Raw genomic sequence first — 16,894 nt, forward strand, 5'->3', positions numbered from 1 at the left:
GGATTCCTGCCATTCCAAGCTGGAAGCCGCGCGCGCGCGAGGGAGGGAGGGAGGTAGAGAAAAGAGGTTTGTTTGTAAAGTCAGCCAGCCTGAGTACCTATGTATGCACCATGACACATGGTGTGTGACTGACACGGAACATGGCGTGGTGCAGCCATTAATTACCTGGCAGAAACCAGAACATGACCGTTATCGTCGATGGAGGGGCAAGAGGGATGGGAAGGGGTTTGGGAAATTATGGGCCTCCTGGAAACGGGAATGGATGTGGCAGACCAATGGGCGGGGATGGTGGATGCCGCCAGTGGGTTTCCGGCCGTCTCATAGGTCGAGGGCTCATGCACGTAATAAGACGCGGGTGGGTCAGAACGCGGTCGCGTCGCGTCTAAAACGCGACTAAGCGCGTTGAACGCGTCTTTTTCTGACCTCACTCCATTAGAGAATGCCCACAATTCGTCCAGCTTGACGCAGTGCGGTGCGAGCTTGAGAGCAAATTCTGCGCAACCCCCTCCTTCACCGTCTTTGTAGGACGGCCAGTTCCATTTCTTCAAGAATGTTGCAGCTGGAAGAGGAGTTTATGCGTAGTGTTGGAAAATAACCACCAATGACAACTGCTAGCCGAGTCGCTACACTGCCGCTGTCACAATGCAAGCGTTGGGAGGCATCATCGTGAGGGGTATCGACAGAAATAGTCCTTAGCGATGTTCGTACGCGAGCCAGGAGATTAGCAAGAAGAAGCAAAAGCCCAAATCAGCTGATGAGACCAAAATTTGGAACAGTCCCTTGGGAAGTAATAGCGTTCCTCGCAGATTACGTTTCCCTCATGAGCCCGACTTTGGCTTCACACATGACCACACCTTGCTTCCTCTTGGGGGTGCAGGGGCCAGCGGGAGAGAATAACCGATTATTAATTGGCAAAGTATTCCTACAGCATTGAAACATAAACGAGATTCGGATAAAGACATCAAGGGAAAAGCCTTGAGAATTCCCTGCTGCCAGGACTTTCGTAAAGGAGGGTATAACGTGTGGCATTTAGCTGAAATCGAAGATCCGCCCTGAGATCTCGTTGCTTTCAATGGACTATGACGGAGTCGATCCCCAAGCAGCAGAGGGTTTCGCTCTTGGCGGATGGGCAACCTTCGGAGAAAAAAAACAAAAAACGGCTGGCGTTGCAGATGACCCCGATCAGCATCGCTGGCACACTTCATGCAAGTACATGTGGACGGGCGAGAACGAGGAGTGTGGCTGCCACCCATCCCTCTGGGTGGATTGATACTACTAGATACCTGGGCGAGACCGCAGTCCACTAACAAGTGAACCAATAACGTATGTGGCACGTTGAGGGACCTCCAGCACGGAGGTAGCACAGCAGCAACGTTGAGCCGATTGCGCGTAGTGTGCCACGCAAGTTACACATTTGTGAAGCCCAGAAAGCTGGAGTGGTGTGCTGGTTGCTGGGTGTACCTACTGTACTGCGTGCCTACTTTTCCGAGTCCCGAGAGACAGCCCAAAGACACGGGGCTCCGTCGAGAGCAAGGACTTGCAGAGTAAGGCGCGGCCTCAGCCCGGTAAAGAGATATCGCAAGGCGTTTAGCTGCGGGCCGCCCGTAGCCATTTTCAGGGCATATCGCATATACATAGAGGAGTCTCTTTCTGGGGCCAAGGGAGGAGGCAAGATACAGTACCACTACAGCCCGCGATGAGGCTAAGAGAGTCGAGTGTGCGCAGTGAGACGGTGTGTGAGTACTAGGCTCTGTACTAGACTCAATATCCTTCTTAGGCTCTCTGGATAGTCTCTAGAAGGATAAATTGACAAGACAGCTTAGCGACGGATCTTGGATAGCCTGGGAGGAGCCCAAAAAAGAGGACCCCGGAAATGGTGATTTCCTTGTGACTCAGTTGCTGGGTCAGACCAGAGGTGTTTGGATTTGGGATATTTGTACGGTGACGGTGGACGGGCCAGGACTTGAACGAGGGTGTGTAACCCCCCTCTTCCCCCTATGGCTGCCATGCGAACACCGGTTGATGCGAGATACCTACGACCACATACGATTTCGAGGTACCGCCGGCGACGAAGACGACGACGATTGAAGACCGTTCCATGACCGGGTGACAGAGTCTGAGGTCTTGAGGTGTGGGAGTGCAAGCGCAAGCGGTCAGTGCTATAGCATAGCTCCCAGCTCCCTCAATTCAACGGCCCACCCACACCTTGGAGATGCAAGCAAGCAGCAAGCTCTTTAGCAGCGGTCGATCCGGTACGTACATGTATGTAGACAGGCTACATACGTGAGCACTTTAAGAGTGACCTGGAGAGTGAGTGGTGAGGCCTTGATCAGTGACGGGAGTGCCCAGAGTGGGTGGATGAGCAGGTGAAGGTACAAGCGAGACATACGGGGCGGCAGGTACTGAGGCCAGGTACTATTGCCCCGAGTTGGAAAATGGATTTGTTCATGTGGTCCACTAAATTGAGACCCTCCCGCCCCGTTTTCGTCACTACGAAGCCCCCAAGCAAGTACCTACAGCTGCAGCTAAGCACGCATACCACATACCACATACCACAAGTGAGGTCTGGTCCCAGTCCCAGTCCTGGGAGCCCACTCCCCCCAATCCCAATCCCAATCCCAATCCCAATCCCAGGCCACGCCCACGCCCGCCTACAGCGCCTGCCCACTCTGCCCACCCGTCGCAAAAAGCAGTCCTGTTCGCTCTTATTAGGCGCAACTATTCCAAACACCCGCCCCTTCCCGTTTCTTCTTCCAACCCGCAACCCGCAACCTCCTCCCCGTACAAACTACCACCAGAAACACTCCAACAGCAATCTTTCTCCGTCGCGATCCAGCTCAAACAGGTGTCGCAACCTTCCAGATATAAACAAACCGTCTGTCTTTGCAAACTCAAAAGCCTATTTCACCTGTTCGCACCGCGCCGCTCAGACTCGACTTAAAACCCGTGCGCCGCGCAAATCCCATCGCAATCTTCTTTGACTCTGGTCGCATACCACACAGACTCACATTTTCAACGTTCACAACGTTCGCAATCCTGCTGCACACTATCTCGCACTCATATACCATCGCTTTCACCATGCTGATGCCATCGGCAATCTCGTGCGATGGCTCGCGACCGCCCATGACGCGACTGCAGTCCGCCCTCTTCGCCTCGCCGCCTGCCAGCCCTCCCACTACCGCGCAGTCCACCATAGACAACATCTTTACGACATGCCGTTCGCTCCAGTCCATGCTCACGGTGCCTGCCGCCGTCACCCCAACCCAGGCTTCCCACAACGCACCGAATCAGCTGCCGACGCCGCCAATGGCGCACGCAAGCCTGCCGCCGCCCTTGAAACTGCGCCTTCGATCCCGCAAGTCAGAGGCCAACAGTGACGGCGTGGCGCGCAAGAGAGTCGTCAAGCGCACAGCGCCCCCGCGCGGTATCAACAAGAGACGCAGAGCAACCGAGGACGACATGGGTCGCGACGATGACATCGACAGCGACCTGGACATTGATGCTTCGGAAAACAACAACAGCTCCGAGGAAGGCGAGTCTGCCTACCCGCGACCATCTACACCCAAAAGGGCGCGGATCGCACCCGAGGTCATTCCCCTTGGCCTAGAGCGCTCCGACTTCCACAACCTACACAACGGCCCCCAAGAGAGCAACGAGGAGGCCACAAGCTCAGAGACAGAGGTCGAAGCGGACGGAGAGATGTGGAGCACCGAGGACGACCGCATCCTAGTCGAGCTCGTCCTCGAGAAGCTCAAGCTCACCAAGTCAGACTGGCAAGACTGCGCCCGAAGCTTAGGCAAGGACCGCAGCAGTATAGGACGCAGGTGGAAGAGCCTGATGGTCAGCGGGGACGTCGGCTTGAAGACGAGAAGCCGTCGAGGCAAGATCCACGGAACCTGGAGGTGAAGTCCACCGTTTCGTTGACATTGGTTACATTGTCAGAATTTCATTCTCTACTCCGGATGCCACGGAACCGTGGTTGTCTGTATTTCTTTTATTACTGGTTGCATTGTCACGACATTGGAAAGGGAAGGAAGGTTGGAACAGGCGTTCTATGATATCCTACGGCGACGATTTCACTCGGCTTTTGCCTATTTGACTTGTATTTGGCCGACTCGGTCTAGATAGAGATGGCTTTTACACCATTCAGCGCAGATTCACCACACCTGAAGCAAAAAATAAATAAATTGAGCCTCATACCACCAACACTAGTGTCGTCGCGCTTTATGCGACCAACCACCCGTTTCTCGTGAACGGCCCTCTCTGTGAACGGTCTGTACCTATCTTCCTCATCCACTTTGACCCCAGATTGCGCTCAGATTCCCGCCTCCCGCAGCCAAGTGGGCTCTTTGATTCCAAGCGATATGTAGGTAGGTCACGGGCTAGCAAACCGCTGGTTTCAGCAACGCACGACATGGACATCCCATGGATTCTAGACGTTTACCATAGCTGCATGAAATGCCAGCATACGCAACTGCAGGCAATATCCATTGCTTTGGCTGTTTACCAGGCGGCTTGGTCAAACCTTTCCTTGCCTAGCTAGCTCTCTTTACCTAAGCAATCGTGCAGGCGCCAGATCCGGCAGACGGCGATCCAATCCTACTACATACGTACGAACGACTAATAGCCGGCATAATGACTACCTGAAGTCTCACCAAAACAATACATAGACTTCGGGGCTAGCCGTATTACAGTTTCCCTGCGTCCCTGACATCCTGTCAAGGAATCCACCGCATTAGGAAGATTAGGAGAATTAGGCTTTGCGGACTAGAACAAGACATGGGGTTCTACTTGCTTCTCCTGAAATTGCTCCCTTTGGGAGGGGGCGAGCGATTACCTAGGACTGGGGCAAAGTAGGGAGAAGTGTGAGTTTTTCGCTAAAGGTGTCTTAAAGCTCGGATACGTAGGAGGGCACGCCTGCGAGACAGAGGAAGATTGCAGCTGCTGGTGAATCAGTTCTGCTTACTTACATATGTACACACATCCATGCCCTGCCAGGTAAGCTAGCTGGTTAAAGTGCGTGCTTTAGCCCCTGGTCCTAGTCTCTTTCTCTTGGTTAATAGGCAGGCTGGTAGGCCCCAAGGAAGACGATGAAGAATCAGCCTTTCTAAAAACGCTACTACCTAGGTAACCTACTCCAAGCCTAAGGCAATTACTGAACATTTGGCCCGCTGCTGGGTGCCAGGCCAACCGACAAGGCCCAGCCCAGCCCCCCCCCCCCCCTTCACCGATATGCCAAGAAGTAAGGGTCTGCTAGTAAAGTTCGACGGAGGAAGGACCCTGAACGGAAAGGAATATTCTTGGAAGTTTGCAAAAAAAGTGATCTTCCGCGCCGTCTTCTCTGCGATATTGAGGGCTCCGCTGTGGCTGGGACCACATAAAGGGATCCCTCGACCTTCACCCTAAACTGGTTACACCCAACGCGGCTGAGTTGACGTGTGTGTACAAAGCCCGAGTAAGGGTAGTATACCTACATCTCGAACACTAACCAATGACAGCCAGCAGGGGGGGTAGTCGATAAGACTGAAAAGCGAAGTATACCGTTCCACTCCCATCACCGAGAAATTGGAATGCGACAAGCCGGGTGCTTTTGTTTTTCTCTTGCGTGATTTCTGCAAAGACGCTGCACTCCGGTAAAGGGAGCGATCCCTGTTTCCTTTTTTTTTTTTTTTTTCACATGGACTGGTTTCTTTTGGGGTCATGCTGCCTCATCATGACAGCTGCACTCTTCCCAAGAGAGAACGGGGAATGTTGGACAATATTCTGCATTTGGACGTTTCTTGAGACAAACAGATTCCTCCCAGTCTCATGACTCGGAGTCTGAGCTTAATCTCCGAGGTGGTACCCCTTCACCAATGTCTAGGTTACATAGTCAAGTATAGGTCTGAGGTATAATATCTTCGCAAAGACACTCCTCAGGCCGAGACCATGGGAGGTCATTTACATCAGAGAGGGTAGCGGAACGACTTATTCTCCCTGTCCGTGAGATCCTCCAGGCCGTGAGACCACTCCGGCGGACCGTACTTCGCGTCGCGTCGCTTGTTCTCGCGCGCCAGCAAGAACCGGATCACCTGACCCAGCACGCAGCAGACGGCGAAGCATACCGTGATGCCGGTAAAGCTTTGGTCGTACCTCGGACCAAACTTGCTGGGAGTGCAAACGCATGTTAGCAAAGCGATGCCAGTACCGGGGGTGCCATGCTGAATACTTACGCGTCAAATAGCAATGATCCAATGACGTTACCCAGCGAATATCCAATAAATGTCCCAGAAGCATAAATTGTCCGCTTAGTGTAGCCGGCAATATTCGAAGTACCCAGACCAATGCATTGGACCCAGACCCAGGAGAAGAAGTTGATCAGGTAAAACCCTACAACTCGCCCAGCTCGTTGCTTGTTTGTCAGTTGCCACCTACGTTCCCAGATCAGCTACAACGCACAAACAGCAAGCAAAATGCAAGTACAACATGACAAAAGGAAGACTTACACGAGAGAAGTTCCCAATATCACTGGCAGGCATCCTATCGTAATGAGGTGGAAACGAGCGTTCTTGAAGTTGCGGCCGCAATATCCAGATCCGATTACGCATAGGAAGGCCATGCCACCTGTTGGAAGGTTGAGGAGCAGAGAGGTATACCTATCGAAGCCCATTCCGTTGAACACAATGGACGCGAACTGGACAACGACAGCGGACCCGGTACACGAGAGCATGGCCAAGACGAAGATGCCCCAAAACTGGTACTCCATCAGGGCCTCTGTGATTTGGTAGAACTTGACGTGGGTGTTTTCTGAGCCGGCGTTGTTGACCCGGACGCGCTCGAGAAGCAGCTGCTTCTCCTCGGCGCTGAAGCCCTTCGCTTCTTGAGGCACGTCCGGGAAGATCCAGATGAGTGCAATGCCCCAAAGGAGTGTGATGCCGCCAGCAAAGAAGTACATGTATTGCCAAGGGGCTCGACCACCTCCGCTGATGTGTGCAAGACCAAAGTTCACCAACGGCGAGATGATGTTGGATCCACCGCTGAACGAGTACCAAATACTGGACCTCAGGACTTGTTCGGGGTGTGTGTACCATAGGGCAATGACCAACATGAACACGGGACCTACGACGTGCGGTTAGCCTGGGAGCTTGTATCCAGTTATGTTTCGATGTTGTTTGTCCTTACTTATTCCAGCCTCGACAAAACCCAGGAAGAACCGGTTAGCGAGGATGCCAGAGTACGTCGTACAAGCAGGCGTGGTGAGGACAATGACGGCCCAGACGATGGTCATGGACGAGCACACGCGCTTTGGGTGGTAGCGTTGGGCCAGCCAAGAAAACGGGTACATGCCCGCGATATGGCCAAAGTATAAGATGAGAGAGACCCAGGAGAAGCTGCTTCCTTGTGTTAATTTGAGGTCCTCCCTGAGGCCGAAGACGGCAGCCTGGCCGAGCATGGCCTTGTCCCAAAACTATTCGAGAGGTTATCATCGTGAGCCTTGCGCACTATAAAGTGTGCCTGGACAAGTCGACTTCATACCTGTAGAGCGTAGGTGACGCATAGCTAGGTAGGGAGAGAGAGAGAGAGAGGCATATGTTAGCTGAGGGCCAAAGCAACTATCTGTACTGGCGAAGAAGTGCACGTACCACAGGCATCAGTCGCCAGTCTATCTTCCGCAGCAGTTGACGGTTTACTTGGGGGTCGATGACAGGCGGTGCAGCCCTCACCGATGCGTTATCCGCGGAATCCCTCTTCTCGACCTCGGTCTCGGCTGCCTTGGTGCCCACGGCGTCGGCCATGGTGACGAATTTTTAGTTTCCCCACTGGCGAGAGGGGGAAGAGAGCGAAATAGTTGGATGCTCGAATGGCCAGACCGATGGCGGTTGCTCTCTCCAGGTACTGGCGATGGCAAAAATTGAAGACGGGGTGCGAGATAATCAAAAGCTTGTGCATAAACGCTTCTCTTTTAATACTGCAGCGGCTATTACGCCACGGAAATAGAGTCGAGCGGCTTTCCGACCTCCCGTACCGCAGGATCGTCCGCAGCCAATCTGGGGATGCCGGCTGACAAGTGGGCTTGGCTAAAAGTATTTAGCCAACCATCTCGGCCATGTCGGGACTGGGGCACGGGGTTCCTCTGCGGCGTGGGGAAGTGGGATAGTGACTGAGATTGACAAGCATCCTGGAAGGTCGCAAATGGGTGAGTGGAAACTGATGACTGAGCAACTTTTATCTACTGTACTTGCCAGACTTTGACCAATTGTTACCTACCCATCAGAGAGCCGATACCTACCTACCATTTCGACACGCCTTGGGACCCGATCATGTTGTTCTCCATTATATTTCGGAGGGACGACTCAAGGGGTGATGTATTCTTCAATTCGACCGTTCCGTTAGTTAATCAACCCAATGGCACTCAGTTCGGCAAGAGAAGATACCTACTGATTTGTTGGGAATACCGTAGGTACCTCTGTTTTGGATCGTACCTCATAGGTTCGTCCATAGCTTACATGTACTCAGTGTCGTATCCTACCAATACTTGTGCTTATTGTCAGCCGGATGCATTGGTGTGCGCAATGTAAGCCATGGTACTTTACACGTGACAACCTATGCACAGGAGGAACTATTTGATAACCGTTCTCTTTGAGATAGAACGGCTTCTGGTATGGAACTATGTACATAACTTTAGACATGACGTGGGTAGGTACAAGTTATCTTTTTTTAATTTGGAAGAGGAGTGAAGTCGGTGTTAGAGCTGCCCTGCTTAGGTAATAGGGCCAAAGGTGCATGAGCCACAGAAGCAGGATAGCTCCAGCCATAGCTGTGGCACCAGCTCGAAACGCGCATCTCTCCCCTGCCTGGAGCTGCTGTTTCCCTCCCAAGGCCCGGACAAGGCTACTGTACTGCCAACGTCAGTGCAGCACAGCTCAGCAGCCCAGACAGCTTGACCACATTCCCCATATCTCGTCCACCTCCATCCACCATTGGTACCATCACCAGCGGTTCCTTGACCATTAGATCCAAACGCTCATTTGGATGAATCGAGACTTGTTTTCTTCGTTGATCAACACTTCCTGAGCAAAAACACCAAGATGGATACCCTAGTAGCTCGATACAGCCGCCCGGGCGCCTTCCAGAATGAGCGTCACATCGAGGATGGTCAGGACGACCTCAACGACGACACCACTCCCAGCCTGTCTCTTAAATTCGCCATGCCTCCGGTAGCACAGGTCAGTTACAATATCAGTTTGGAAATTGCTCTGTACCATGCTACGGCATGGTGTAGATTATGCAATCCACCCAGTGTTTACAGCCATACTGACATCAACCTGATATCCAGCCCTCTGCCTGGCTCCGATCAGCCACCGACGACCGCTCGAACCCCCACTGCCCTATCAAGATTGCCCACGGTACCACAACCTTGGCTTTCCGCTTCCAGGGTGGTATCATTGTAGCGACAGATTCCCGAGCTACTGCCGGCAACTGGATTGCCTCGCAAACCGTCAAGAAGGTCATCGAAATCAACAACTGCCTTCTGGGAACCATGGCTGGTGGTGCTGCCGATTGCCAGTACTGGCTTGCGTGGTTGGGCATGCAGTGCCGCCTGCACGAACTGCGCCACAAGCGCCGCATCTCGGTCGCTGCCGCCTCCAAGGTCCTGGCTAACCTCGTCTACCAGTACAAGGGCATGGGCCTGTCCATGGGCACCATGTGCGCCGGCGTGACCAAGGAGGAGGGCCCCGCCCTGTACTACATTGACTCGGACGGCACGCGGTTGTCGGGCAACCTCTTCTGTGTCGGTTCCGGTCAGACCTTCGCCTACGGTGTACTGGACGCCGAGTACGACTACAACCTGAGCGAGGAGGACGCCCTGGAGCTCGGCCGCCGCAGTATCCTGGCCGCCACGCACAGAGATGCTTACTCTGGTGGTTACATCAACCTGTACCACGTCAAGGAGGAGGGCTGGGTCAAGCACGGCTTCAGCGACACAAACCCCATCTTCTGGAAGACGAAGCTGGAGAAGGGCGAGTTCACCAACGTGACAAGCTCGTTTGCCGAGGACGAGCAGGCGGGTAACCGGGTGTAAGACTAGAACGTTAGACGAATGAAGCCTGGATGATCGTTATGCAAAGGTATAATACAGGCTGTGATTTGCACAAATAACTATCTCAACTATTGACCTCGTGACATGTGGTTCATTACATATTATACACATGATGGTACATTGGAAAAACCCGTAAATTCCGCTTGTTTCCGATCACGACGGTCGTTAAAGTGGCATTGTAGGCGGCTCTTCGATTCATTGTTGGGCCATTCTATTCTCGCAGGGGCTTGCCATGTCTTACAGGCAGGCTGTCGTCCTTGACCCACCCGCTGGCCCCTAGAATCCCACCACCGCCGGCCTTTGGGTCAACCGGCCATTTCCTCATGGCGAGAATGTCAAGCTGGCTCCGGTAGCCCGCTTCAAACATCTCCATGCCTGTCCATGCGATCATAGCTGCATTATCCGTGCAGAGCGCAGGCGGCGGCGCGTTGATTTCCAAGTGACCGAAGCTGCGGACCGCAAGCATCGACCGCAAGACGTGCATCAAGTAGCGGTTGCTCGCAACGCCGCCGGCTACCACGACGGTCTTGACGTCTTTCATGCCGTCCTCGCCGTCGGCTTCCTTGTCCTTCTTGAGGGCGAAGAGCAGGCGGCTGGCCAGATGCTCAAAGGCGAGGCGCATGGCGTGCCGGCCCAGCAGCCGGCGCTCGTCGAGGCCCATGTCCGGGCGGTCTTCGATGATGCGCTGCACCTGGCTGCTGAAGCCGGAGAAGTTGTAGGTCATGGCGGTGGTACCGGCGAGGAGCGGAGTGAGAGTCCAGCCTAGGCCGGAGTCGAAGGTGGCGATCTCGTCGGCGCGCCGGGCGGGTGGGGTGTATTCGTAGTCGTAGCTGTCCATAGTAGTGTTGCCAGGCGTTGACGTACTGCTACTACTACTTTTGATATCGTCGATACTCATAGCAGGAGGGAAGGCGAATCGCTCAAGGAGTGCTCCGTACATCACATTGTTCGTCCCGGACAGCTCGGAGGCCGGCAAGATCAAGCGGGCGCATTTGTCAAGCATGTCCCCGATGGCGATGTTGCTGGCTGAGGCCAGGATCTCATGGTCGCATAGCGAACGCGAATGCACGAGGAGCGTGTGTCCGCCCGAGACGAGCAGAGATAGATAGGGGAATGCTGCGGACTCAAGCTCGTGCTCTTTGCCGTTGTCTCCGCTTAGTCGTCCTAGTTCCTCTTCCCCTGGCGGCCAACGGGCAAGAGCGGAGACTAGCCGCGGCGTCAGCGCGTGCGCTTGCATGTGGTTGACGCCCAGCAGCGGTACCCCCCACGCCGTCGCCAGCCCCTTGGCTGTGTTGAGCCCTGTCGCCAGGTTCGAGGTCATACCGGGGCCCCGGGTCACGGCGACAAAGTCGGGCCTACGACGGACGGTTCCCCGGACAGAGCATAGCTGGTGCCATCGGTCGGGAGACGGCGGGTCTTCCTTGTCCGTTGCCGCCTCGGGCAAGTAACCCAATGCCTCGTCCACCAGGGGCGCAAGGCTCGCTGTGTGGGACAGAACGGCCACGGTGGGATGCACGCCCTGAAACTCGCGGTTGTCTGATGTGACCTTCTTGTTGAAGCGGAGCTTGGCGACGCCCGTGGAGGTGCACCTCTCCAGGATGGCGACGCAGGTGTCGTCGCAGGAGCTCTCGATAGCTAGCGTCAGAAGGCTTCCTCTTCTTGGCCGATATATTTCATTGGCGGTGCTGATGCGCCTCGCCAGCAGACGATGGCGGCATGCGGCTGCACATCTCCCTGCCACGAATGGCCGCAGCCGTAGCCATCCTGCGCTCATCGGAGCGTGCCAGGGGTCGCTTGCATGTAGCTGGGCGACTAGACGCGCAGCGATTGCGAAGTTTTACTATCAGGATTGCGTTCAACGTTTGGCAGCATGAGGCGCTATGAAACCCTTTTACCCCCTTAAGAGCCAACCAGATCAGACCAATTGACTGAAGCTCTAGGTTATCTTATCTGTAGCTTTGTAAAAGTGCATACGACCTCGTTGAGACTCTTGGGTACCAATCAAGTCGTGTACCTGCATAAAGCACAGAGATGACCACACGTCTAGGTTATGTATCTTATACTGATAGATCAATAGCAGCGGTGGAGTGTGGTGTTTGGAGAGTCCTCAATTACATGTGACAGCCGTGATGGAATGATCATTGCACGTTGGCTGTAATCAGCAATTTGAATACGATGTGCAAGATACATATGGGGGTGGTAAAGTACAGGGCTGCCTGCTGGGAACCTCAAATTTGCATGTGCTCTCGGTCGGAGCTGACGGATGGCCGTACCCCTGATCCCTGAGGAAGAACTGAGGAGCAAATACCAATTCCGCCCAGCTCTGCTGCAGCTGTGAGCTCCAGCCAGTCATCAATCAGTCACTGACCTGAGCTGCTGTTGCGCAGTACCACGCAACGTCATCGTGAAGGTGCCCACCCGGACCCAGTCCCTTTGCGACAGACAATTCGATTCGATTGACTGACGGCCATCGTCCTCAATGCCGACCGTTCCATCATCACAATAATTCGGTAGCGGGCCACCGTCGTGCACAGCATTTTAAATTGAAATATATCCATCTCTTCTTCGACGGATTTCCGATCTTTTTTCTTTTTCTCCTATTCGCGCATTTCTTATCAACCTACCTACATTATCCAAGTCTGTAGAACAACGCTTTCTTGCTGCGTGCGAGCCACGGCGCTGTAAGCCCCTTCGAACAAACTCCCGGCACAGCGCTATATTCTAGCCTTGAAGCTCCCCGAATCAAACCTAAAAGTCCAGACGACCGGTGCATGGCAGATGCAGGAGTAGATGCTACTTGCGTAGTGGAAGTTAATTATTAGGGCCCTGAGGGGAATAAGAACCATTGAGGAAATTCTATCTCAACAGGTATGAGCCGCTTCCTTTCCAGCCTGTTCCGCTGTCCCTCCGCGGAATCCCCAACCCTCCTCCTTCTCTGCTTCCTGTCTGTCTACAAGGTCGCTCTTGGTAGCCAGTCTCTTTGGCCCAGAACACAGAAGGATGTCGGACAACGGTGATCAGCAGAGACAGAAGGGCTTTGCCGGCGCGCCCCGGGGGTCCAAACTCCCTCTTAAGGGATCGGGCAGCCGGCGCAATGATGCCTCACACAGACGGACTGATTCGGAACCCACAGGAAGCCCCCAGCAGAGCAGCGAAGCAAAGCCTCGGTTGAGCAACGAAGCTACGAGTCTCCAAGCCGCCCGACGCAGCTTCGAAGCAGCAGCATCGGAGAATCCGCCAAAAGTCGCAAAGTTCACGAAGAAGTCGGCACCGAAACCGGACCGGGCCGACAGAGTCGCACCCACGGGAGAGGCGCCCAAGACCGAGAGCAAACGGAGAATCGAGCAGCAGTCTAGACTTCCGCGCTCCCCCGAGACGACAAGCACCGCGGCCTTTGCCGAGAGATCAAGGGTTGATACGCCTTCGAGAAACCCTCACTCGTTGGATTTGGGGAGACAGTCCAAGATCCCCAGTCCTAGCACCACCTCGGAAATCCGAACACACCGTCGCGCGCCATCGAGCGCCGCGAGCGTTGCCAGTGCAGTAAGTTCCACGGACGGATCAAGTAGTCTCCATCAACAATATCTGACACTCTTTAGGTAAGCGACGAGCCATCGAGCCCAGCTACCACTGTCGATACGCCTTCCCCTAAACCAGGAGCCTGGTTGAGATCTGGCAGTAATCGTAAACTTTTCAATAAAAGCTCGTCAGAAGCAATGGGCGCCATGGAGGACGGCTCCAAAGAGGAATCGTTTACTCATGCCAGCGAAGCACCAAAGGCTGTAGACCTCGGTGAAAAGGGGGCCGGCGAGACGGGCGAGAAGCAGCAACCCCAGGAAAGCCATACATCCAGTATGAGCCATACTTCAGAGAATACATTGGCCGACGACCAACAAACGTCGACCGAGACCCCCGGAGGCGCCAGTTACGCTGAAGCTTTGAAGGACGCTTCCAATGGCCATGAGAATGGAGCAACCCCGGAAGCCCAGGAGACGCCTGGGACCCATGGAATCAAGCCCAACTCGCAGGAACAAGAAGCTCGCAGTGACGATTCGTACCCTGACCTCGACCCCCTGACCATTGACGAAATACATACCCACGAGCCTGACGCGCCGCCTCAGTCTTCCGGGGGCCGCATCAGGTGGGCTCCTTTCAACGTCCCTGCCGAACGCCGCCTTCAGACGCTCACGGTTCTCTTCCATTGTACATGCATTGCCATATCGGTCTCGGTCTTCTTTGCGTTATGCGCCAATCCTTTCGTCTGGCCCCTCTTAATCCTCTATTTGCTTCATATCTTGACCTCGAAGGCGGCAACGGACGGTTCTTTGAAGTTCAGATCCGAATGGTTCCGTAGCAGCTACATGTGGCACCTGTTTGCCGGATACTTCCCGGCCAAGTTACACAAGACCCACGACCTGGTGCCAACCCGGAAGTATATCTTTGGTTATCACCCCCACGGTATCATTTCGCATGGCGCCTTCGCGGCATTCGCTACGGATGCTCTCGACTTCTCCGGCAAGTTCCCCGGCATCACCAACAGCTTGCTCACCCTTGACAACAACTTCCGCATCCCTTTGTACCGAGACTATGTTCTCGCCATGGGCGTGCGCTCCGTTTCCAAGGAGTCTATCGTCAACATCCTGACCCGAGGGGGCTCTAACAAGGAGGGCATGGGCCGAGCCGTGACCATCGTCATCGGTGGCGCTCGTGAGTCGCTCGAAGCACAGCCCGGTCAGCTGCGCCTTATCCTGAAGGAGCGCAAGGGGTTCATCAAGATTGCTATCCGAACCGGGGCGGATCTCGTGCCAGTCTTGGCCTTTGGCGAGAACGAGCTGTACCACCAACTCCAGCCCCACGAACACCCGTTCGTCCACCGCGTCCAAATGTTCATCCTCAAGGTCTGGAAGTTTACTCTGCCTTTCTTGCACGGTCGCGGCATCTTCAACTACGATGTGGGCATGATGCCCTACCGCCACCCGCTCAACATCGTGGTCGGCGCGCCGGTCAAGGTGACGCAGTCCAACGTTGTGGACGATAAGGAGGTCGACCGGCTGCACGAACTCTACGTTACCGAGCTGGAGAAGATTTGGGACAAGTACAAGGACGAGTTCTCCCCGGAACGTAAGGAGGATCTTCAGATCTTGTCGTAAGAAGCAGACGGAAGACGAGAGCAGGTCGTTTGGTATCAGGCCGTTGGTAATACTACACTCTGTAAAATTGGTCGGTCATTAAGGGATGTGGATCTGTGATGACAGACAATTCCACACCCGCCGGAGTTGCAAGAGGAAGGGAGAGATGCGCATACAGGGTGTGCGGTGCTATTTTTGTTTTCTTTTTCTTCTTCTGTATTTTATTTCCCTATGTTATTACTTCATCAGGTATACCATAAACGTTGTTTCCAAGACAATCTGGTCTCAATATCTCCCTGCCTTTCCCTGGTTGGCCTGGGTACTGTCTGGAACCAGTGCACCGCGATCTAAGACAGGATTAGTTTGAATGATGTAAGGGAACGACAATCCCCGATCAACGGGTTCTATTGGTTATGCAACACGGACTTGACGATCGAGTCGGAATCCAATAGCGTATAGTCGAGCTTCTCGCTTGACATCATCCGGGAGGAGTCGGTGATCGGCTACCCGCGCGATACCAGGCCGGTCTAGGTACACTATAGACAGCAAGCGTGCTTTGTGGTGCGGGTCGCCTGCGGATTAATCTCCTCAGCGATCCCGTGACTGGCGAATCCGGGGCGCTATGATGCCAAGTCCATGTCACGGCTGATTGGCAAAGGAGGGGAAAAGACCCATCAGGGGACGAACGGAATGGAAGGGAAGGGAGGGGGGATCGATCTGTCGTAAATCCAGGCACAGGGACTTTTTGCTGTGAGAGGGTGGACACCAACCAGACTGAATGAAGAATGGATTGTTCTTGGAAAGAAGGAAGAACTTATGATCAATCGACAGAGAGGTGTGACCTGAACTGTGACCTGAACTGTGACCTGAACTGTGACCCGATCTATGTATGATCATGCTCATACATACTTGCTTCTTCCGACATGAGGTCATGTATGTGCAATAGTGCGTGCCGACCTGAGCTGAGTCTGAGCTGAGGCCTAAGGCAGCATTGGGAAAAGCCGGCCGTTTTCTGGCGCGCAGACTGACACGCAGGCACGCAGCAGGCTGGCAGGCACGCGCTCACTCGTCGCGGGTATGCGGAGATTCGGGTCCGCTAGCTACCCGACGTGATTTTCCTTGCTAAAACGAGGTTAGGTAATTTTATGTAATGTACATGTACGTGCTATTATCCATTCGGGGTCCTGGGCGGTCATGGCACTGGATCTGGATCCCGATGGGTTCTCATCTCGTGCCAGCGACTGGCAAGCGCCAGGCAGGCAGCAGGCCTCCCGGGCAGCAGCGGGTGCCTTGGTGCTCTGTTCAGTACTCTGTTTACATGCAAGTATTGTTATTGCCCGCCAAGAACCCCTGAAGAGTGTAAAAGTCAATGGGGGTGTCGGTGCCCACTCCCCATGTTTCGCAAAAGACGGCAATGTGACTTTCCATGGCAGATGCATCCTGGGTGTAGGTATCTATCGGACTGCCGGCTAACATACCCAGGTAGTACATAAGTAGTATGGATGGATGGCTGGATGGGTTCGTTTTGAGGCTTGTTCATACCTAGGTAGTGACTGACCATTGCTTAAATTCAGTCAATCCATGGTGGTTGCATGAGTATATTGATATGCCGAGCCTTTTGGGTCGACCAGTCCCAGACTTATGCAAATGTCGGTCTGCACAAAGGAGCGGACAGAACCTTGAA

The 16,894-nt window shown here is 54.1% G+C and overlaps 6 protein-coding genes across 6 annotated transcripts; 4 read left to right on the forward strand and 2 right to left on the reverse strand.

Annotated features, from left to right (window-relative positions):
- Positions 1-3,078: 3,078 nt before the first annotated feature.
- Positions 3,079-3,906, forward strand: PG985_006553 (uncharacterized protein; the record flags this gene model as incomplete). The annotated part of the gene is made up of 1 exon (XM_066826322.1): positions 3,079-3,906. The coding sequence occupies one exon, from the start codon at positions 3,079-3,081 to the stop codon at positions 3,904-3,906; it is 828 nt and encodes a 275-aa protein (XP_066685929.1).
- A 2,039-nt stretch (positions 3,907-5,945) lies between these two features.
- On the reverse strand, positions 5,946-7,775 carry PG985_006554 (major facilitator superfamily domain-containing protein; the record flags this gene model as incomplete). Its single annotated transcript, XM_066826323.1, has 5 exons — positions 5,946-6,147; positions 6,213-6,410; positions 6,486-7,098; positions 7,162-7,447; positions 7,623-7,775. 5 exons carry the CDS (start codon positions 7,773-7,775, stop codon positions 5,946-5,948), a joined length of 1,452 nt encoding a protein of 483 aa, XP_066685930.1.
- Positions 7,776-9,068: 1,293 nt separating this feature from the next.
- On the forward strand, positions 9,069-10,063 carry PG985_006555 (proteasome-domain-containing protein; the record flags this gene model as incomplete). Its single annotated transcript, XM_066826324.1, has 2 exons — positions 9,069-9,206; positions 9,317-10,063. 2 exons carry the CDS (start codon positions 9,069-9,071, stop codon positions 10,061-10,063), a joined length of 885 nt encoding a protein of 294 aa, XP_066685931.1.
- Positions 10,064-10,292: 229 nt separating this feature from the next.
- Positions 10,293-11,855, reverse strand: PG985_006556 (glycoprotease; the record flags this gene model as incomplete). Its single annotated transcript, XM_066826325.1, has 1 exon — positions 10,293-11,855. One exon carries the CDS (start codon positions 11,853-11,855, stop codon positions 10,293-10,295), a length of 1,563 nt encoding a protein of 520 aa, XP_066685932.1.
- Positions 11,856-13,081: 1,226 nt separating this feature from the next.
- On the forward strand, positions 13,082-13,750 carry PG985_006557 (uncharacterized protein; the record flags this gene model as incomplete). The annotated part of the gene is made up of 2 exons (XM_066826326.1): positions 13,082-13,624; positions 13,739-13,750. The coding sequence occupies 2 exons, from the start codon at positions 13,082-13,084 to the stop codon at positions 13,748-13,750; spliced, it is 555 nt and encodes a 184-aa protein (XP_066685933.1).
- A 47-nt stretch (positions 13,751-13,797) lies between these two features.
- PG985_006558 (diacylglycerol acyltransferase type 2a) lies at positions 13,798-15,231 on the forward strand (the record flags this gene model as incomplete). The annotated part of the gene is made up of 1 exon (XM_066826327.1): positions 13,798-15,231. The coding sequence occupies one exon, from the start codon at positions 13,798-13,800 to the stop codon at positions 15,229-15,231; it is 1,434 nt and encodes a 477-aa protein (XP_066685934.1).
- Positions 15,232-16,894: the final 1,663 nt, after the last annotated feature.

This window comes from Apiospora marii (genome assembly GCF_038362585.1).
Source record: "Apiospora marii strain CBS 49790 chromosome Unknown utg000004l_segment0_segment0, whole genome shotgun sequence".
Classification (NCBI taxonomy): Eukaryota; Fungi; Ascomycota; class Sordariomycetes; order Amphisphaeriales; family Apiosporaceae; genus Apiospora; species Apiospora marii.